This window comes from Bubalus kerabau, chromosome 16, assembly GCF_029407905.1.
Source record: "Bubalus kerabau isolate K-KA32 ecotype Philippines breed swamp buffalo chromosome 16, PCC_UOA_SB_1v2, whole genome shotgun sequence".
Classification (NCBI taxonomy): Eukaryota; Metazoa; Chordata; class Mammalia; order Artiodactyla; family Bovidae; genus Bubalus; species Bubalus kerabau.
The window spans coordinates 56,094,944-56,117,867 of NC_073639.1; the positions used below are offsets into that span (position 1 = coordinate 56,094,944).

Consider the following 22,924-nt stretch of genomic DNA (forward strand, 5'->3'; position numbering starts at 1 on the left):
CCCTTCCTTTCCTTGGTCTCACCACAGGGAGCGGCTACAGTCTTGGCTGTTAGATAGTAGGTATTCTCTTTCTTCCTGAATTCCCTTAGGGCTCAACAGCTCACACGGAAGGGCTGCAATCGCTATAACTGTGACATCTTTATTTACTGATACGGCAGCAAACACTATTTCACATCATATTCTGAGATTCCTCAGGGCTCCACCGTAGGGAGTGGCTACAATCTTGACAGCTTCTAGGTGGCAGGTATTCTTTCCTTCCCGAGTTCCCTTGGGGCTCACCAGCTCACCAGTCATGGTAGCTGCAATCAGTGATCACTGTGACATCCTTTGTTTACTGATATGGCACAAAATATTCCATTTCTCATTGTATTACAAAACAGTAGTTTGTAGTGCATGGGTTTGATCCCTGGTTGAGGAAATAGAACCCCACAAGCCACATGGTGTGGACCAAAAAAAAAAAAAGATGCAACACCACGTTGTACATAGCACCAGGATGTCAAGAGATACTCAGAACTCAGAGAGAGAAGAGAATTGCTTTAGAAAATTCCATTTACCCACGGTGCACAAAGTCCATCGGAAACAATGACTAAATTTATCTAGCCCACCAAGAAACCTCACTGGAGGTGGCAATGTGGCCACATGGCTGTGGTTGGAGATGGCCGCTCCGCCCCTCTCCCCATGCTGCATCGTGCTGTCTGTCCCTTTGTAAGAGGCCCCAGGAGGAATTTCTCTCAAGACTCAACTAGGAAAAACTGTACTTCATTGAAAGCCAGATTATTTTTTAATCAATGGTCCCCATGATTCCTATAGCTAATCATATTTTGAATTTTTTTGCAAACTGAAGACTATATTAGGGACCTACCTTTATTAAATGCAAGGTCATTGGCATGTTTTTTCATGGGCTTGTGTTCACTCCTGGTTTTGTTTTACTTACCTCCTATGTTAGGTCCTTTCCCCTAACCCCTACATCTTGCCTCATCCATTTTTTTTGGATTTTCGTATTATACACACTTTTTAAGACTTCAGAAATGGACTATTTCCTGCCATATCAAATATCTCCTGGAGAAGGATATCACAGCCATGAGCAGTTGCAGCCCTCCAATGTGAGATGGTGAGCCCTAAGGGGATTCAGGAAGGAGCAGAGCACCTGCCATCTAGCAATCCTCAGACTACGGCCACTCCCCACGGTAAGCCCTGAGGAAAGCAACCTCAGGATGCAAAGACACAGAATGTGCATGCATGCTCAGTCATGTCTAACTCTTGGCAGCCCAGTGGATTGCACACTGTAGCCCACCAGGCTCCTCTATCCATGAAACTTTCCAGGCAAGAATACTGGAGTGGTTTGCCACTTCCTACTCCAGGAGATCTTCCCGACCCAGGGATCAAACCCTGTCTCCTGTGTCTCCTGCATCAGCAGGTAGATTCTTTACCAATGAGTCACCTGGGAAGTCTAAAAACACAGGGGAGTGGCTCTATTTAGCTGAAGTACATTTGAAGGAATGATTTCAGTGGGCCCAGACTCCTGCAACTTCCCATACATAGAAAAGTGCAAAACCCCTTAACTTGGGATATCTGGTTTTAATTAACAATAAGCTTTTGATGTTCAAACTACTTGCCCTTTGTTGCAAAACTTATATATAACGTGACTCCTCTCCTCACCTCCTCAGAGCAATTCTCTCAGGATCATTTGAGAGGGTGTCTCCTGGGCTTGAAGTTCTAAAAATTCCCACCAAATAAAACATAACTCTCAACTTTGAGGTTGTGAATATTTTTTAAGGCAACAGACTTTAATGCCTTTCTAATCCTTTCTTTGGAATAGTGGAAACTTATAATTTCAACAGAAATATATAAAAAATTCAAAAACTCATTCTCTATGGTAGGAATAACATTTGGACCAAAACTCCTATGAATTTCATAATCTGTGATGACCTAAAGTTCCTAATTACACTTATTGACACAGTTGACCCTCTGATGCGTTTTGCTCACTCTGGTGCATCGGTGAGAACACCCACTCTGAATTGCTTTGAACGTTTGGATCAGTACATATGTGAATTTAATTTGTGGAGCACCTAATAAAATGTTCTATAAAAATAAAACATTTCATTTATTAAGATTTTACAGAGAGGCACACAGGAGGACAACAAATCCCTGACGTAGAAGCTGATGATCTGTAAGAAGTCAGACGGTAGTTGAATTCTAAGCTTTGTGTATTCTGATCCAGGGGTTACTGAGGAATACAGCTAATATGATGAAGGATACCAGTAGTAAGCTCTTGGCAACACACTGAGAGTAAGGCTCTCCTGCAAGACAATAAATCAAACTAAGCAACTTTTTTTTTGTCATTATCATCATCATCATTTTTTAAAACTTTTTATTTTGTACTGGGGTACAGCCTATTAATAATGTTGTGATAGTTTAAGGTGAAGAGCAAAGGGACTCAGCCATACACATATACATGTATATATACATATATAGATGTAGCCATTCTCCCCTAAACTCCCCTCCCATCCAGGCTGCCACATGACATTAAGCAGAGTTCTCTGTGCTGTACAGTAGGACCTTGTTGGTTATTCATTTTAAATAGAGCAGTGTGAGCAACGTTTTTTTGGTCCTGGGGGCATTCTTGGCTGAGCCATACAGCCTATGGGATCTTAGTTCCCTGATCAGGGATCCAGAGATCAAACCCACGCCCTCTACAGTGAATGCACAGAGTCTTAACCACTGGACCACCAGAGAATATCCAGGAATGTTGTTATTTCTTAACTTTTTGGGTAACTAGGTAGAAATAAGCCAAAACATAAATAGTGATCATTTCTAAATGGCAACATCTGTACATGTTTTCTTTTTAAAATTTTGCTATACGTTTTAACTTTCCTGTGACATTTATACTTTCTTCAAAAGTTTTTTAATTGATGTAACATAATGATAACCATTTTAGAAAAGGGCTTTACCTACCTCGATAATATTGGGTCAGTGGATACAGAAGTTGTGGCCAACAAACCTCATTTCTGTTACAGTCGTACTCTGTATAATTGATCTGGAATCTACAAAACATTTTAGAAGGTTACAATAGCTATAACAAAACATGCTTTTGATGAGCTGCATCAAAACCTGATTAAAGGGCTTCCCTGGTGGCTCCAGTGGTAAGGAATCCATCTGTCAACGCAGGAGACATGGGTTCAATTCCTGATCAGGTAAAATCCCATGTGCCTTGGAGCAACTAAGCCCGCATGCCACAAGTACTGAGCCTGTGCTCTAGAGCCCAAGAGCTGCAGCTACTGAGACCACATGCCTAGAGCCTGTGCTCTGTAACAAGAGATGTCACTGCAATGAGAAGCCCGCAAACCAAAACTGAAGAGTAGACCCTGCTCTCTGCAACTAGAAAGTCCTCGGGAGCAGCAGTGATGACCCAGCACAACCAAAAATAAACAAATAAAATTATTTTTAAAGACTCATTTAAAACTTGATTAAAGAAGTAAAGCTTTTGTTTGTCTTTTACTTACTCAGCAGCACTACGTGGCATGTGGGATCTTACTCCCCCCACCAGGGATCAAACTCATGCCCCCTGCAGTGGCAGCACGGAGTCTCAACCACTGGATCACCAGGGAGGTCCCTAAACTTCTTAGTTTTGAACATATGTTTTTCTGCTTCCTGATCATGTCACTGAGATCAGCAAACAGATTACCTTGTAAGGGGACGGGGTAACTGTGCGGGTATCTTAATAAACTGGACCGATGCACCAATGGGGAAGAGGTCAGCCTTGTCCTCACAAGTCAGTCCACACTGGAACTGCCAGGTCACGGAGGAGAACCTGGGAGGGAAAGGTCACGCAGGCGTCAAAGCCACCACTCACTTCTGGTCTGCTAAGAACACCGGGTAACTGACACAACAACATGAGCTGGGCTTCTCCTATACACGGTTCACGTTTTCCTGGTGCTGCCTTTCCCCCTTTGTAGTACGGAAATTTTCAACTGCACACACAAGCTGAGACAGCTGTGTAATGAACCCTTGTGGACCTACCACAGGCTGCAACAACTACCAGCATTTTGCCAGTTCTGCTTCTTCTCTTCTCCCCCGTCATCTCATTTCATGCTGGTGCTTTTAAAGTTCATTTGTTTTATCACTTGTTTGTCTCAAACAATAGTGTAATAGTAATAACAGCAGCAGCAGCTAACAATTTTTGAGGGCTTTCTATGTTATTGCTGCCTTTTTGCCTACCCCTGCAGCCCTTTGCTTTTCTTCTAGTAACTGCGCCCCAGTTTTCCCTAGAGGGAACTAACTCTCTCCCACTCTGTCGAGCAGACGAGAGGGGACTCACCTGAACCTAGGAATGTGCCCATCACCTACACCCGGTCAATCAGATCTGTCTACTCTCCTGGCCATAGTGATTGGCTCAGAATGGAGCACATGACTGAAACTGAACCAATGAAAGTCTTCCTAGACCATTTTTGAGAAAGATGGGGAAACGAGGCACCCTCTTTCCACCGGACTTGCTAATCTGATATAAGCCTGAAGTTGCTGGTGTTCTTCTTTGCCACCTCCTGAGGAAACTTCCCTGCGAATGCACACTTAGCCTCAATGCCATCATACCTAGTCTCGATGCCAAGTATCTCCTGCTGAGTCATCCCTTCCACGGCGCCAGCATCGGAGAAGAGGATGCGGATGTTCAGCTGCGCGGGAACATCCAGGCAGATGCCACTCACGTTGCTGTCAGGTGGGTCTGCGCCTGCATCAAGGGCATCCACACCTGGAGAGGTGTTAAGTTGTGCATTTTGGAAAAAAGAATTTCGTTTCTGTTCTCCTACAGTACTGTAATGTAACCCCCCAAATTGGAAATATTATTAGGCAGGAATCAGAGGATTGAGTCTTTAATCTCTAACAGGCTCTAGTTACATGCCTCCCATGGCTTCCCTGGTGGCTCAAACGGTAACACGTCTGCCTGCAATGCAGGAGACCTGGGTTCGATCCCTAGGTTGAAAAGATCCCCTGGAGAAGGAAATGGCAACCCACTCCAACACCCTTGCCTGGAAAATCTCATGGATGGAGGACCCTGGTAGGCTACAGTCCATGGGGTCACAAAGAGTCGGAAATGACCAAGCAACTTCACTTTCACTTTTCGTGTTCAAAATGTCTCCTTGGGCTTCCCTGGTGGCTCAGTGGTCAAGAATCTGCCTGCCAATGCAGAAGACGCATGTTCAATCCTGGATCCAGGAAGATCCCACATACTACGGAACAACTGAGCCCATGAGCCACAACTACTGAGCCTGTGCTCTAGAGCCCATGAGCTGCATCTACTAAGCCCACGTGCCGCAGCCCGAGCGCCCTAGAGCCTGTGCTCCACAACAAGAGAAGCCACAAACGAATAATTAAAAAAAAAAAAAATAGAGACTTAAAGAAAAGTGTCCCCTTGTATGTTAACTCAGTCACTGGAACTTTAAAATCTTTGACTCACCTAATAAAACCATAAATTATGATTCAGTTCCCAAGCTCCTCATTGACATCCACCCAGAGTTTGAACAGAAATATTGACTTGTAGTAAAAGACCTTGAGACTTATTCTGTGCAGTCACTGTTCTAGTAAAAGCTTGTGTAAGACATTTAGAATCCATACTAACAACTTTAGTTACTATAGATCAAATAGTTCAAAAGCAATTTCCTGGTGTGCTGCCATAGCAGTAATACAAATGGAAGAGGATAAAACTGGAAAAGAGATGAATTGTCATTCATCTCGAAAACTGGCCTCTGCGGGGCTGGGAGGAGAAGAAACAGCAAGGTCAGTCGCAGGATGTGGATGGCAAGCCTTAGGGTCACTCTGGGGGGATTTCTTTGTTTCTTCAGGAATCAGGAAGGCTGTCACCAACAGTTTCGTTCTCCTTGATACATGGGCTCAGCACTGTTCCTCTTCTGCTCATTAACGAGGACCAGGGTTGACCTGCAGCTTAGATACGAAATACAAGCTAACAGCTTCCACCATGAAGGCAGCACAATGCCTTCACCTCTGATTTCCCAACTCTGGCTTTCTGTCTTGAAATTTCCCGTGGTTTTTACTTCTTCGGTGCTTTACTGACCCCTTCCCTGCATCCCACGGGCACCTCCATGGCCCACCTCACTGGCCGACAGGTTAACAAGGAGTTGACAAGCCCCGACCCCTCGGTTCTACTTCCAGATGAGGACCTAACTCTGGGCTTAGGGTCTTGAGCAGAAGTGGGACAGGCAAACCACGTTGCTGGCCAGACCCCACTGCCTGCGTCAGAGAGTGGTCAGCAGTACCTCAGCCAGGCATACATATTACTTGATCCCTGGCCACCCCCAGGGAAGAGGACAGAGGGGGTTGTAATGATTCAGACCCTAATCACGACAGGTGGGGAAAATTCAGGGGCATGTGTCTGGTTGGTCCTTTGTATGAATCCCAACCTGATGAGCTGAAGTGACCTCGGAAGGTGTAGAAAGGGTAAAGACAGGACTCGGTGTTTGGGGGCAGGGGGAGGGTTTGCACTCCCAGCAGCATCCACAGGGATGGGAGGGGACTTAAGAAAGCAGATGCTGCAGCGTCAGATAGCTCGTTCAGGCCCCAAGAGGCAATCCCAGGAAGGACAGGAAGAAAAGAAGCTCTCTCTGTATTCAAAGTGCCTTTATACACTCAAGCATGCACGCCCAGTCGCTTCAGTCATGTCTGACTCTTTGCGACCCCATGGACTGAGGAGGCTGGCGGGCTACAGTCCATGGGGTCACAAAGAGTCGAACAGGACTGAAGCAACTTAGCATGCACACATGGACTGTACCCCGCCGGCCTCTTCTGTCCATGGGATTCTCCAGGCAAGAGTACTGGAGCGGGTTGCTGTGCCCTCCTGCAGGGGATCTTCTCCACCAAGGGATCGAACCACAGTCTCTTATGTCTCCTGCATTAGCAGGTGGATTCTTTACCACTAGTGCCACCTGGGAAGCCCTTTATGCATTCCAGATTCCCTGAGAAATCAGAGCAACGCTACCAGACTTGCTGGCTGGGAGAAGAGAAAGAGCTAGGAACCCTGGGTTTAGCTCCAGCTCTGCCACAACAAACTGTGACCTCAGACCACCTCTGTGAGCCACAGCTCAGTGACCAGATGGACACTCTGTAACTGGAGTGGAAATCGGGCTCATTGGAGCTAAGTCTGTTCCATGTACTCCCTGCGGTATATCTCTTCTTCACACACCAAACCCCTGCATATCTCTTCACACACCAAACCCCTGTGACCTCAACACTCGGAGCAAATGCCTCTGACCAAAGACGCTGGAACATCAAATCTTTTTATCTGGCCTTGGTGACCCCACTATTATTAGCTCTGTTATACCTTAATTTCTTTCTTTCTTTTTTAATAGCTTTATTGATATGCCATATAGTTCACCTACTTAAATTTAAATGTATAATTCAATTCAATTATATTCACAGAGTTATGCAACCAGCAGCAGATTCAACTTTAGAGCATTTTCATCACCCTCCCCAAAAGAACTCCTATACTCACTAGCAATCACCCTTCCTTTCCTTCCAACAGCCTGAGCCTTGGGCAACCACTAACCTGCTTTCAGTGTCTATAGGTTTGCCTTTCTTGAACACCGCATTATAAATGGAATCCTACAGTATGTGCTCCTTTGTGTCTAGCTTCTCTCACTTGGCACAATGTTTTCTATCACCTTTTAAGTTAACAAAATTGCTTTTGTAAATTATAAAACCAGTTCTCAACTGTCCATATTGCTGGCAATCAAAAATAGGAATGCAGACTGACACACACTCAAAAATCCTTAAATTTTATTAAGACTTCCTTTTCCAAAGACCGTTAGCTTGTAAAACAACTGGGCAATTTGAACTTCCTGTAGATTTCCTCCTTAAAAAAAAAAAAAGCCATTGTGAATAAGAGGTAAAAGACACAAAAAGCCTCCTACCTGGAGAGCTAACCTCTAAACAAATGTCTGTTGGATCACAGCAAAGAAAGACGGCTGCTGAGTCAGGCTTTAATGCCACATCTGACGCTACATAGTCAGAGCAACCGAGGAACATCTTTCACACGCGTGCAGCTTTGACTTACGTATTATTTCAAGCCAGCCATCACTGAGATCGTTGTAATTGGAGTTGCCTCTCATTGCAACATGAGTCACTTGTACTAATGAATCAAGCAGTTCAACAGCATTCTCCCTGCAAGAGAGGAAGACACTTCTCAGCTTCTGGCCAGCAGGTTTTGTCCTGAAGTCCTTTCTGAGGGTGTCCAGGTTGTGCTTGCTGGATGCCTAAACAAAAAAAAAACTGCCAGGGGATCTAGGCTGGGAGTCTCACCCCTCAAGGATGGTCTTCCCCAGATGAACTTACACAGCAAGGGGAGGATGTATGGAAGCAATCTCTCACTTCAGACTTAGAACATTAGTAACTTACACTAGAATCATGTGCAGGCTCCTTTGGGTGTCAAAGAACTTGGCAGGTGGGTAGATCACATGTCAAGTTACCAGGATAAGTTCATGGGCCAGAGTGACCCCATAGTAAAAGGAACCTAAATAATTAGCTAGAAGTTTGAGCTATGAAATGAGGTGAAAAGGACTTCTCTGGTGATCCAGTGGATAAGAATCTACCTGCTAAGGCAGGGGACAGGGTTCACCCCCTGCTCTGGGAAGATACTATACGCCAAGAAGCAACTAAGCCCGTGCGCCACAACCACTGAGCCCGCATCCTGCACCACTGAAGCCTGTGTGCCTAGTGCCCATGCTCTGCAATGAAGAATCCCCCCTGCTCGCCACAGCTAGAGAAAGCCCAAACACAGCAACAAAGACCCAGTGCGGCCAGAAACAAATTTTTAAAAATTTGGTTTAAGATTAAGAACTAGAACTTAGCATCTCTCTTGTTCCAGTGACCTCACTGGAGGTACAAATCTTATGAACCACAAGGGAGAGACTTTGACTGTTGACTCAGGCCTCGCACTCTTCCATCAGGGGCCACTGTGGGTAACCTATTCCCACACTTTCTCTTCCCTTCTCAATGTCACCTCAACTTATTTTCTGCTCTTCAGAGAAGTACACCACTTGGGATATATTTCAGATGAGATGGGTGTAAGAACGAAAGTGAAAGTGGTAGTTGCTCAGTTGTGTCTGTGTTGCTCAAATTTTGCGACCCCATAGACGCATGGAATTCTCCAGGCAAGAATACTGGAGTGGGTTGCCAGTGTATTTCCTTCTCCAATACATGCAATCAAAACCACAATAAGATACCACTTCACATCTACTCAGTTCAGCTCAGTTGCTCAGTCATGTCTGACTCTTTGCGACGCCATGAATTGCAGCACACCAGGCCTCCCTGTCCATCACCAATTCCTGGAGTTCACTCAAACTCATGTGCATCAAGTCGATGATACCATCCAGCCATCTTATCCTCTGTCGTCCCCTTCTCCTCCTGCCCCCAATCCCTCCCAGCATCAGAGTCTTTTCCAATGAGTCAACTCTTCACATGAGGTGGCCAAAGTATTGGAGTTTCAGCCTCAGCATCAATCCTTCCAATGAACACCCAGGACTAGTCTCCTTTAGGATGGACTGGTTGGATCTCCTTGTGGTCCAGGGGACTCTCAAGAGTCTTTTCCAACATCACAGTTCAAAAGCATCAATTCTTTGGTGCTCAGCTTTCTTCACAGTCCAACTCTCCCATCCATACATGACCACTGGAAAAACCACAGCCTTGACTAGACAGACCTTTGTTGGCAAAGTAATATCTCTGCTTTTTAATATGCTATCTAGATTGGTCCTAACTTTCCCTCCAAGGAGTAAGCGTCTTCCCAAAAAAATAAAGTCTGACACTGTTTCCACTGTTTCCCCATCTATTTCCCATGAAGTGATGGGACCAGATACCATGATCTTAGTTTTCTGAATGTTGAGCTTTAAGCCAACTTTTTCACTTTCATCAAGAGGCTTTTTAGTTCCTCTTCACTTTCTGCCATAAGGGTGGTGTCATTTGCATATCTGCGGATATTGATATTTCACATCTACTAGGTTGGCTATTATTCAGAAAACTGGAAAATAACATGTGTTGGCGAGGGGGAATTCCCTGGCAGTCCAGCGGTTAAGTCTACAAGCTTCCACTGCAGGGAGTAAGGGTTCAATCCTTGGTCAGCGAACTAAGAGCCCTCCTGCTGAATGGCATGGCCAAAAAAACAAACAAGTGTTGGCAAGGATGTGGAGAAACTGGACCCCTTTTACGCTGTTGGTGGGAATGCAAAATGGTACAGCCTCTACGGAAAACAACATGGCAGCTCCTTAAGAACCGAACATGATGATCCAGCCATTCCATTGTTGCGCACACACCCAGAAGAGCTGAGAACAGGCGCTCAGACAAAAAGTGACCCAAGGCTTTCAAAACACAATTCACAATGCACTATTCCACAAATGTGGAAATGCCTCAAATATCCATCAACTAAGGAATTAATAAATAAATGTCACATATATACACACACACACATATAAATATATATATATATATCTCCATACAATGGAATATGATTCAGTCGTGAAAAAGAATGAAGCACTGACACAGGCTACAAACATGGATATCTCAACAACAGAATGCTGAGTGAGAAAAGTCAGATATAAAAATTCACAAAGTATAGGAGACCATTTATATGAAATATTCAGAATAGGTAAATCCATAGAGACCGAGAGTGAATTGGCTGTCGCCAGAGCTGAGGGGAGGGAGGAATAGAGAGTGATTTCTAAAAAGTACAGGTTTCAGGGATGTCCTTGGTGGTTCAGCAGCTAAGGCTCTGAGCTCCCAGCACAGGGGGCTCCAGTTCAATCCTTGGTCAGGGAACTACATCCCATATGCTGCAACTAAGACCTGCTGCAGCCAAATAAATATATATTTTTTTAATTAAAAAATAAAAAGTATAGGTTTCATGTTGCAGAGACCAAAATGTGCTGGAACTAAACAGAGGTGGTAGTTGTACAACATTATGACTGCACTAAATGCCAGTCAACTATTAGAATGATTATGTTGTGTGAATTTTGCATCAATTAAAAAAAAAAAAAGAATGCATATGAATATCCATAAATTTTCCAAACCCCACCCAGATAATTAAATGGGAAATTCTTTATACATCATGTAACAAAGCTTAAAAATTCTTTAAATGTTAATCACCAATGACACTTAGCTCCAACCCTTTCTCTGATTTTCTAGGAATGTGGGGTTTCCAATGATGTGAACAAACTTCCCAGGGAAATTTGCATAAATACGGATGAAACTTCCGAAAATGTCTATTTGCACTTATGCTGATGTTTGAATCAACTCTAAATTGTACTGGAAGTTTGTACTGCTTTTTGTTTTTTTTAATTTATTATTATTATTTGGTTGCGCTGGGTCTTTGTTGCTGCATGCGGGCTTTCTCTCGTTGCAGAGCACATGCTCACTATCTGTGGCCTGAGGGTTTAGCTGCTTCAAAGCATATGGGATCTTCCTGGACCAGGGATCAAACCCGTTTCCCCTGTATTGGCAGATGGATTACTAACCACTTGACCACCAGGGAAGTCCATGAAGTTTGTACTATTTACTATCACTTCCACATAAGTTTCATTCAGACTGAAGTTTTTCATGCTGTCTTTAATACTCATGGTGGGGGGGGGGGTGGTGAATTAAATTTAAGCAAACCACTCAAAACGTAGATAAATCCATCAGTGAGACACTCACCTAAGCTTAGTACAGTTTTCATTAATTCCAACTTCTAAAAGGCACCCAGATAGTACATTTTCTCCAAATAAAATGGGTTTGAGAGTTGCTGTTGAACACAAACTCCTTCCGGCTATAAAATAAAAAGATTATTCTCTTGCTATTTTTGCAAAACAAAAGTAAGTAAAAGATTTACCTCAAAGTTTTTCTTAAAAAAAAAAAAACAAACAGAGAACAATAAGCAGAAATAGCTTCCAGTTCTCTAGAAATGAGGTCATTGTTACTCTAATCCTTTGAAAGCTGAACAAAGGCTACTTTCTGTATCAAAATACCTGGACAGGGATCAGGGGTTTATTCTGAACCTGAAATTTAATGCCTTCTGGCACATGTGGGTAATTACCACTGATGCAAAGATTTTCCATAGTTTGGAATGAAACTATTTTCCTGTCTCTGATTAGCACCATCTTGGGTTAATCAATGACAACAATGACAATGGACTCTCCAGCCACTTTCATATTTAAATCTCTCTTATTGAAAATCAGCACTTCAAGTGAAAACAGTTAACATTTTTTATAGAAAGAAAGAAAAAAGAAAAGGAAGCTGCAGAAGCATGGAAAACAACCACCCCTAGGCTAAATAAACACACCAGGCTTTAAAGTAATTGGTTACTCGATCAGATTCAAAATATGGCAATATTTCCAATTATAGTTCACCAGCTGCTGCTGTTGCTAAGTCGCTTCAGTCATGTCCGACTCTGTGCAACCCCATAGATGGCAGCCCACCAGGCTCCACCGTCCCTGGGATTCTCCAGGCAAGAACACTGGAGTGGGTTGCCATTTCCTTCTCCAATGCATGAAAGTGAAAAGTGAAAGTGAAGTTGCTCAGTTGTGTCCGACTCTTAGCAACCCCATGGACTGCAGCCTACCAGGCTCCTCCGTCCATGGGATTTTCCAGGCAAGAGTACTGGAGTGGGCTGCCATTGCCTTCTCCGCTAGTTCACCAGAGAGCTAGTCATATCATCAAATCAGATTACCAGGATACCAAAGGTGTAAAGTTGTGACATTATTTGTCCCGTTGGTGCTTAGAGCTCGAACAGGCTTGCCAAGTTGGTAACCTAGACAAACACAACACACAAGAATGAGCATCTTTCCCTCTTAGTTTATTTCAATGCAACAGGCGCTAGCTCGTCAAATAACAGAAAGAAGGAATCCACAATGAAAGGAAACATGCGCTCAACGTTCTTTTTCAGAATACCCTCAAGAGAAGGACATCAACATCACTCCTTTCATTTGTTTCGTTTTTTATTGAGGTATGAAGTGAAGTCGTTCAGTTGTGTCCTACTCTTTGCAACCCCATGGACTGCAGCCTACTGGGCTCCTCTGTCCATGGGATTTTCCAGGCAAGAATACTGGAGTGGGTTGCCATTTCCTTCTCCAGGGGAACTGCCCGGGCCAGGGATCGAACCTGGGTCTCCCGCATTGTAGGCAGGTGCTTTACCAGCTGAGCCACAAGGGAAGCCCTTTTACTGAGGTATAGTTGATTACAGTGCTGTGTTAGTTTCAGGTGTACAGCAAAGTGACTCAGTTATAGACATGTTCTTTTTCAGATTCTAAAACACAGATGTTAGTGTGGTTTTTTGAAGACACTTTTAAAGCGAAATCTGAGAAATGAAAACTAGGCAGGAGTCAGTCTTAGAACTCTCACCTTGGAGAATAATAAGCTGCTGGGCAGGCCAGTTCATGAACACTCACTGAGTGATTAGTACGGCTTATCACAGGGGCTCATAAAGGAAACTTAAAACCAGAGTAACTTTCCCATGTGGTCTTTTTCCAGTAAACTAATTCAACCCCAAGGTCTGATTTAGCTCCTATTCCCAACCATTTCCTAGTAATCCAGCTTACGGTTTCCACCTTTTTAATGTGAAAAAGTTCACAAGCACAGAAAAGTTAAAAGTAACACCATGAACCTCACTCAATACAGCCACCACCTAAAGTCAACCACTGTTAACATTTAGCTGTATTCTTCTTAAGTAAGTGTTAGTCATTCAGTCATGTCCGACTTTTTTCGATCCCATGGACTGTAGCCTGCCAGGCTCCTATGTCAGGAAATTCTCCAGGCAAGAATTCTGGAGTGGATTGCCATCTCCTTCTCCAGGGCTCCTGTAGGGAAAATTAGAATGGACGCCTCAAGTCCAAGGGAACCCCTGGGCCTATTCATTACCAGAGTGTTCCTCTCCTTTGTAAAGCGCCTCTGACTGCTAGATCATGAGCCATTCAGGGCCCACTGCTCTTCTGATCTTAACATATCTAATGTGCACCCCAAAGATCTTTCCTTCAGGATAGATAAAATATTTCCCATTTTTAGAAGCTTTATAACACCAAAACACAAATTTCAATAAAACACCACAAACAATATATTAATTTATATTAATAAGAAATATAAAGATATTTGTCTTATCTATTATAAAAGTATATATATTTGGGGTGAGAGGGGCAGGACTATTTGAAAATAAGTTGTAGGCATCATGACACTCACATCATGAAAGCTCCATCAGACATCTCTCAAAACTAAGGATATTTCCCTACATCATCATGATGTCAATGAGTGACTTTCACTTTCACTTTGTTCATATAAATTGGGATACCATCGAGGTTCCTGCATGGTGTTTGCGTTTCCAGCATTACACCCAACCCTTCCCAATAAGCGGCCTCCCCTCTGGCCATGGGTCTAATCCTGCCAGAGTACACTTCATGCTCATGTCTGCCTCCTTGGCTTCCCCCAGGTTATTCCTATCCCCAGCACCCTTTCCAATTATCTGCTTCTCAAGACACAGTCTCCTCCACGCAGCCCACAGTGGAAACACACCCAGGGCAGGGTTCTGACTTGCTCGGTGCTTTTCCTCCAGCCTAGGAGCAAAACCTGGCATGCGGACTTTCCTGGTGGTCCAGTGGTTAAGAATCCGCCTTCCAACGCAGGGGCCTTGGGTTTGAACCCTGGTCGGGATCCCACACGCCTCAGGGAAACTAGATTCCACATATCAACCCAATACACCCAGAAAAATAAATAAATATTTTTAAAAAAACAAAATAAAACCTAGCACGTGCTGGACATTCAACACTGTTCCTTAGTGATGCAGTCTGGGCAAATGGTCAACATTCCACTCCCCTGAATCCTGGAGCAACTGACCCTAGTAACCGACCTCGTTTGTTAATTATCTTGGGTCATTCACTGTAGTTTCCTGTGACTTAGCGCCGTCAGCTCCAAAGAAGAGAGTCCCTGAGGACAGGGCCCATGTCAGATAGTCCTCGAAAAACCCCATCCAGCCTCAGAAAGTGCTAGAGAGACACCGTCTCTCTATACACAAGCTGTGTCTCTGCCTGATTGGTTCTGGCTCTTGATGTATTCTTTGTTGACGAGAGCATCAACATTTCTCATATATTCTGACAGGTTTTCTCAGAAACCTTGTCAAATTAAGTCAGTGACATAAAAATTCTTAAATTTCAGGAGCCTGGTCTCTTTTTTTTCCCCCTCAGTTACCTTGGAGTTTATATAAACTAAGAGAAAAAGGTCATAATGTTTTCATGCAGTACATATGTCATTCTTTAAATAACAATTGTGACTTATAACAGAAATAATTAAGGAATGCTGCACTTGTGATCCATACAAAACATCAACATTTTGGGTTGTACATAATTTAAAGAAATGTCCCAAACACTTCTCGAAATACTGTAGTAGCCAATAAATACACAGAGGAATGCCTTAGGTGGCCATGGGCATGCAGTTTAGAAAATAAAGAAAAAAAAAATCACACTAGAACTGCTTCATTTCTTCAAAATCACTGAGTAGGAAAAGCAACATTGAACTTCCATACTGATTTTACATAACTTCTGTACTGTACCTTGACTTAACCAGAGTCTGCTCTTAAAAGCCAACAATAAACCCTAACATTAAAAGCCTATTTAAAAGAAAATATATAAAGAATTGTGTATAATTAAATCAGTATACATAAATATTGAAGATCATGCAAAGCAAAAAGTTACTAAAAAGTTTAAAAATGTTGTTCCTTCATGATTAATTACTGTGTGCTGAAGAATAGTAAGGGAATTCTCTAAAAGTTAAAATAAAAGTTGTTCCTTCATGATTAATTACTGCGTGTTGAAGAATAGTAATGGAGTTCCCTGGTGATCAAGTTTAGCACTCCACACTGTCACTGCTGAAGCCCAGGTTCAATCCCTCATCAGGGAATGAGGATCTCAGAGGTGGCGGAGCACAGCCTCCCACCTCCCCCACCAAAAAAAAAAAAAAGAGGGAGGGAGGGAGGAATTAGGAGTTTGAGATTAGGAGATACAAATGATTATATACATAAAACAGATAAACAGTGGGGACCTACTGTGTATCACAGGGATCTGTATTCAGTGTCTTGTGATAGACCATAGAGGGAAGGAATACGAGGGGGGAGTATACACATGTGTGTATAACTGGGTCACTGTGCTGTATATCTGAAACTAACACAACACTGTAAATCAACTATACATCAATCAAATAAATTATTTCATTTAAAAAAAGACCAGTAGCTAAAGAGAAAGACTGTTTTAGCTTTACAACTCCGACTATATATAACACGATATGAAAAAAAAAGTAAGCTGTTAGCAGGAAAAGAATACAGTGTCACAAGAGAAAAAGAGAAAGGTCAGAGTCACGAACTAAAATTGGAAACAATTACTTACAATCATCATTATAGCACAGGAGTGTTGAACTAAAATGTGTTTGTAAGATCAGTGATTGATATGCACTCTCACCTGGGTTTCCAGACCATTCCTGTTCATTACCACTGTTATAGCTTAAAAATTTCACTGTAAATCTCTGTGTCATGATTCCTAGAAATAAAATAAAAATATAATGTCACCAATTTACTAAGAAATTATCCACCATAGTGTTGTTTTCTTTACCTTATAATTGCATTTCAACCTGCAAAAAAAAAAAAAAAAACCCACTGTTTTTTGATTAAATCATAAACACAAATAAGAAAAACAGGTCTGAATTAGTTTATCTGTTATAATTATGAGAATCGTGAAGAAAGAAAAAAAAACGCTTTAAATTAAAAGCATTCTCGCTGCCCTTCACAAAGTTACCTTTCTGCTGGGCATTAATTTCTGCCCTAATAATTCTGACGTTTATTTCACTGATTGTATTATTATTCCACCTGAAAATATAATGTTCTTCCACGTTCACGTTCCTGGGGGCTGGTCCAGTACTCAAAAGTGTTTCTGGAAATAAGAGAGTACTTTCATAAATTAAAGACCTAAAAATAAAAATATTAAAGACCTTCCTTTAAGGGTTCAAGCCTATTATTGGCAGTTCCCTCTGCCTGGGTGGCCGTCCCCCACCCCCATCCCTGCCCTGCAGACCCAATTCCTTTACACAGCAGGGTCATCACCTCCTCAAGAAGCTGTCCTCAGATCTCCAAATCAGCATTAGCTACCTCCTCTTTCCACACCATCCCAATAAACTGAGTGAGCTCCATCCCTTCCCTTTTTTAAAAATATTTACTTTTTATTTATTCATTTATTTGGCTGCTTTGGGTCTTAGTTGTGGCATGGGAAGCCTTAGGTGCACCATGTGGGACATAGTCCCCTGACCAAGGATCAAATCTGGGCCCCCTGCATTGGGAGCATGGAGTCTTAACCACTGGACCACCAGGAAAGTCCCTGTCCCTTTCCTCTATTTCAGCCTCCCTGGTACCCAGCTCATGGCCTAGTGCAAAGCACAGGCTTGGAAGAGTATCTGTTAAATGCAAGATTACAGAAAGAGTACATCTGGTAAAGATTACATCTGTTAAAGCAAAGATTATAGAATGTCAGCTCTTTAAGAGCAGGGGCCTGGTGTCTAGTTCACTACTATATTGTATGTACTAATAGCTGATGGAAGGAAAGAGTAAGTTCCAAGAATTATAACACATTGAAAAGAAACACAAGTAGTATCCTTCATGGAAAAACAAAAGTCCTGGTAATATTGGCCAAATTCTATGTACTTCAGTTGGCTGCATTACAATCACAGAGTTTAATGACTGGAAAAAGAAAAGCAAGCAAGAAGTGAAAATGCTGGGTCCTAAAGAACCTTTAACTCTCTGAAAAACACTTAAGAAAAAGCCCACACACCCAGAGAACAAGGAGGGACCCTGGAACCCACATAATCCAGGACTGAGAAGGATTGGGTTCAAGGTCACAGATGTTACTCCACAGTAAGTCAAGATGGAACAAGGAACAAGCAAAATACTAGTGGGTATTTCTCTAACAACTACAAATCTCCTAAAATTCTTAATGAAAATGTGTTCTACTCTGGGACTACGGTAAGTCTCTTGCATACGAACGAGTTCCATTCCAAGAGCGTGTTCATAAGTCCAACACGGTTAGCCTAGGTACCCAACTGACGCAATTGGCTCTATAGTACTGTACTGTGATAGGTTAATAATAGTTTTCACACAAATAATACATTAAAAACAAACACAAACAATGAAGAAAACATTTCTAATCCTTCAGTACAGGACCTTGAAAAGTACAGTACGAGAACTGGCATACAGGGGCTGGCATCGAGTGTAGAGGCGAGGAGGGAGAGGAGCTGGGAGATGGTAGAGCTATAGGATCGTCAGCAATAGGAGACGAAGGACAAGATGAAATTTCACTCAGGCCTGATGGTGGTGGAACACGTGTTTGCATCTTGCAAAGTTTGAAACTTGAAGGTTTGTATATAGGGACTTACTGTATATATTCCTTGTGAGAAATTATATATATTCCCATAGAAATGGTATAAAAGTCTAACATTAAAATACCTGTATTGGTGATGAATCTGTCTAAGTCAGTTGCTTCCTCATAGATTACTTTCGGTGTAACTATGCCTGAAAAAATATACATAAATGAACTTCCACAGGAGTACATGAACCTCACATGTTCACATTTACCTACGAAAATGAAAGTTTGCCAAACAAATACAGTGCCTATGCCTGCCCTGTACGCCAACTACTCAGCTCCCCTCCACTCCCCAAACGCCATCAAACAACCCGCTATTCTTGGCATCTAATTGGCATCTAAGGTCCATGCTCAAATGGACATAACTTACCTCCCATAGCACCATTCTTTATCTTTGCACTGGTAATTCCATCTCGTTCTAGGTACTCCTCCAGGCTAGTAATGCACTGAACATCAACATTTTGCAGGAAAGCCACAGGAGCGTTGTGCAGGCACTGCCCAGCCAGGGACACCTGAGGGCAAGGGGGGAATGCCGACAGATTTATGACCTCCTTTCTGGTCATAGAAAAAAGGGATCAGTGTCTTGGAAAAGCATCCTTTCTGCAGCCTGCTTCTACTACTGGGTTAGCTCCAACAAAGGCTAGGGCATTCACTAGTTAACTGACTTGAGCAGAGTGTCTACTTGACTTGCTAATCAAACCCCGGAAGCCACTGGCTGCAGGGTCACAGTAAGTACAGTTTTTAAGAAAATTCCCTGCTCTGCATCATTTACTCTGCAGAAACATGATTACACTCAGCTGCAGTTTCTTTTCTGTTGTTGTCTTTTGTTTTTTCACTTTTTGGCCATTCCAGGCAGCATACAGGATCTTGGTTTCCCCGGCCAGGGAGGGAACCCGTGTCCCCTGCAGTGGAAGCACAGAGTCTTAACCACTGGACTGCCTAGGAGGGTCCCTCAACTTCATTTTCTCTCCCTCATTACAAATGCATTTTTGTTAAAGCCATAAGAACGGATTCATATGGATAGTAAAGAGAAACAGTTTAGCCTCCCATGTCATCTTCCCATAAATACTTTTTCCTCATAATTTTGAACTTAATAAAGGTAAGATTTCACATAAAACTCAAGTCTTAAAATATTTTTCAAAATTCTATTAAATATTTAATTAGCACAACACCATAAGCCAAATATACTTCAATAAAAAATAAATAAAATTTTAAAAGTATTTATGGCTTGCTAGAAATTGGCTGTTAAACTAATACAAGTGAGAAACAATAGTTACTTCCATGGAAACTTCTAGACGGTCTTTTGGTTTTATTTAGTAAGTTCACTCTGAGATTTAGCAAAGACAGATTGATTTAAGAGTGACTATCAAAAGACAAAAACACAATGCAGAGACCTTAAATGGCTGAGTGCCTGAAAAGTCCATAGGAGAAAAATACGTAATTCAGGAAGAGATTTTTTTTTTTAGAATAACATGACTTAAATTAGTAAGAGGAAGGGGAAAGTGACAAAAAGCCTCTGGCATATTAAAACTGAAAGGATTACCTGCGGAATAGTAAAATACGCCTTATCTACTGTCATAACGGGGTCTCCTTGTTTGTAACCAAAGTCTGAAAAGTCTTTTAGATCAGTATGCAAATACATGTCAAAGGAAACTTGATGTCCAGAGGAACTGCAAATTGATGAGAGAAACCACCATTAACATGATAAAAGCAATTGTTTTAAATTTTTTCTCTGCTTTTTTAATTATCAAAATAATATTTGTACTAAATGCCACTGACCTGTGCTTTTTAAAGTAGTTAATGGTTAATTTATGTTCCATGAGTTTTACTTCAATGCTAATAATAAAGTTGCTTTAAAATGTCAACAAGACAGATATGTAAAAGACAAAAAGTTAAAGTCCCCCACAAGCCCATCACTCTTTCCCCCAACCCAGAGAATCGCTATTAACCATTTGTGGTATCAATTTCTTTTCAATGAGGCCTCCAAAATCACTGTGGATGGTGACCGTAGCCATGAAATTAAAAGACGCTTGCTCCTTGGAAGGAAAGATATGACAAACCTAGAGACATGACTTTGCCAACAAAGGTCCCTATAGTCAAAGCTATGGTATTTTCAGTAGTCATGTACGGATGTGAGAGCTGGTCCATAAAGAAGGCTAAGCACAGAAGAACTGATGCTTTAGAACTGTGGTTCTAGAAAAGACTCTTGAGAGTCCCTTGGACTGCAAGGAGATCAATCCAGTCAATCCTAAAGGAAACCAGCCCTAAATATTCATTGGAAGGGCTGCTGCTGAAGCTGAAGCTCCAGTACTTTGGCCACCTGAGGCAAAGAGCCAACTCACTGGAAAAGACCCTGATGCTGGGAAAGATTGAGGGCAGAAGGAGAAAGGAGAGACAGATGATGAGATGGCTGGATGGCATCATCAACTCAATGGACATGAGTTTGAGCAAACTCTGGGAGATAGTAAAGGATAGGGAAGCCTGGCATGTTACAGTTCATGGGGTCGCAAAGAGTTGGACATGACTTAGCGACTGAACAACAACCAGCTCTTTCAAATACTTAACACAAAATAAACTTACTATGTGAAACCTAGAACTGAATCTAGAATGGAGGGACTGAAGCATGGAGCCTTTGGAGAGGTCCCGAGGAGGACATGGCCACATTCCAGGGCCATCTGGGTGCATACCCCTCTCCCGGGCAGCCCTTCAGACACTTACATGGAACCATGGTAGAAGTACCCAAGGAAGGGTGAGTTGGCGAGCTGCACACACAGGAATGGAAACCAGTCGGGGACTTCATGTGCCATCTGCATGGAGCAGAGCTGATCAAAGGGAGGATTAACATCTCCTCCAAAAACACCAGGGAAACAGGACTCCCTGAACAGTGCTGTTAAATCTGATGAGCATTCCTGGAAAGAAGATGTAGAGGAGCACAGAGAAGATTAAATCCCCCCTCTGCCCACTGTCAGGATCTCCTGGCCAGCATGATGCACTTGCTGCTGGAGACCAGCAGGGTGTGGTAGAGAAGGCAGGAAACAAACAGCTGGCCTCCAGGCTGAGAGTGTTTGCGCTCACAGCAAGTCATCTCCCTACCAGGCTCCAAGTCAGGAACTTCGGACCTTCACGGAATTTACATCTTAACTGGGGACCTAAGATATGCCTACAAAGAAGATGAGAAAAAGAAAAGGTAATATGAAATAGACCACAGGTGGAGAATTTTCAACTGGTATCACCACTCACGCTAGTATTCTTGCCTGGGAAATCCCATGGACAGAGGAGCCTGGCAGGCTACAGTCCATGGGGTCGCAAAGAGTCAGGCACAACTTAGCAACTCAACAGCAGCAGCATTCAAATTCCTAGTCCAGAGAAATCTAAGGACAATTCCAGAAGAATCCTTGAATCATTCTTGTTATATCACGACCCGATTGGTATCATCAAGAAGTCACTTTATTTGGATGGACTTAGAGTGTTATGCAGAGTCAAGTCAGTCAGAAAGAGAAAAATAAATATCATATATTAACGCACATATGTAGAATCTAGAGAAAAGACCCAGATGAACCTATTTGCAAAGAAGAACTAGAGACACAGAGGTAGAGAACACAGGTACACCAATGGGGAAAAGGGGAGGCGGGATGAATTGGGAAATGGAAAACTAACGAGAACCTAGGTACAGCACAGGGAACTCTACTCAATACTCTGGTGACCTAAATGGGAAGGAAATCCAAAAAGGAGGGGATATATGTATATGCTATGCTATGCTGTGCTAAGTCGCTTCAGTCGTGTCCGACTCTGTGCAACCCCATAGATGGCAGCCCACCAGGCTCCGCCATCCCTGGGATTCTCCAGGCAAGAATAGTGGAGTGGGTTGCCATTTCCTTCTCCAATGCATGAAAGAGAAAAGTGAACATAATGCTATGCTATGCTAAGTCGCTTCAGTCGTGTCCGACTCTTAGCAACCCCATGGACTGCAGCCTACCATGCTCCTCTGTCCATGGATTTTCCAGGCAAGAGTACTGGAGTGGGGTGCCATTGCCTTCTCAGATACATAGAGTCAATTCATTTTGTTGTACAGTAGAAACTAACACAACATTGTAAAGCAACTATAATCCAATTAAAATTAATTTAAAAAATAAAAATTAAAAATATGTATTTGATCTGCGATTAGACAATGGATTCTTAGAAATGACAGCAAAAGCATAAGCAACTACAATGACCAAAAACTGGAATAAAGGGAGGGAGAATTAGATGAAAGAGGTCAAAAGGTACAAATTTCCTCTTGTAAGTACACACTAAGGATGTAATCTACAAGAGCAATATAATTAACACTGCTGTAGACTATATATGCAAGCTGCTAAGAGAGCAAATTCTAAGGGTTCTCATCACAAGTAAAGTTTTCTATTTCTTTTTGTCCTTTTTTTAAAAAACATTTTATTTTATATTGGAGTATAGCCAATTAACAATGCTGTGATAGTTTTAGGTGGACAGCCAAGGGGCTCAGCCATACATAAATA

At 42.5% G+C, this 22,924-nt stretch overlaps 1 protein-coding gene across 5 annotated transcripts in view; it reads right to left on the reverse strand.

Annotated features, from left to right (window-relative positions):
* Nucleotides 1-1,818: 1,818 nt before the first annotated feature.
* The window catches only part of TCTN2 (tectonic family member 2), a 28,931-nt gene continuing 7,825 nt past the window's right edge, over nt 1,819-22,924 (reverse strand). The window contains exons 6-18 of one of the 5 annotated variants that reach the window (XM_055550222.1): nt 21,132-21,322; nt 19,957-20,083; nt 18,784-18,925; nt 18,497-18,562; nt 16,800-16,934; nt 16,467-16,544; nt 12,701-12,781; nt 11,689-11,800; nt 8,063-8,169; nt 4,591-4,747; nt 3,686-3,811; nt 2,956-3,044; nt 1,821-2,300 (exon numbers count right to left, since the gene is read on the reverse strand). In XM_055550222.1, the coding sequence (XP_055406197.1) occupies nt 2,197-2,300; nt 2,956-3,044; nt 3,686-3,811; nt 4,591-4,747; nt 8,063-8,169; nt 11,689-11,800; nt 12,701-12,781; nt 16,467-16,544; nt 16,800-16,934; nt 18,497-18,562; nt 18,784-18,925; nt 19,957-20,083; nt 21,132-21,322 (1,515 nt within the window). In that variant the 3' untranslated portion in view covers nt 1,821-2,196. Of the gene's footprint in view, nt 2,301-2,955; nt 3,045-3,685; nt 3,812-4,590; nt 4,748-7,769; nt 7,862-8,062; nt 8,170-11,688; nt 11,801-12,700; nt 12,782-16,466; nt 16,545-16,799; nt 16,935-18,496; nt 18,563-18,783; nt 18,926-19,956; nt 20,084-21,131; nt 21,323-22,924 lie in introns of those variants that run through there. The other 4 variants (XM_055550223.1, XM_055550224.1, XM_055550226.1 and 1 more) reach the window with 4 other exon arrangements.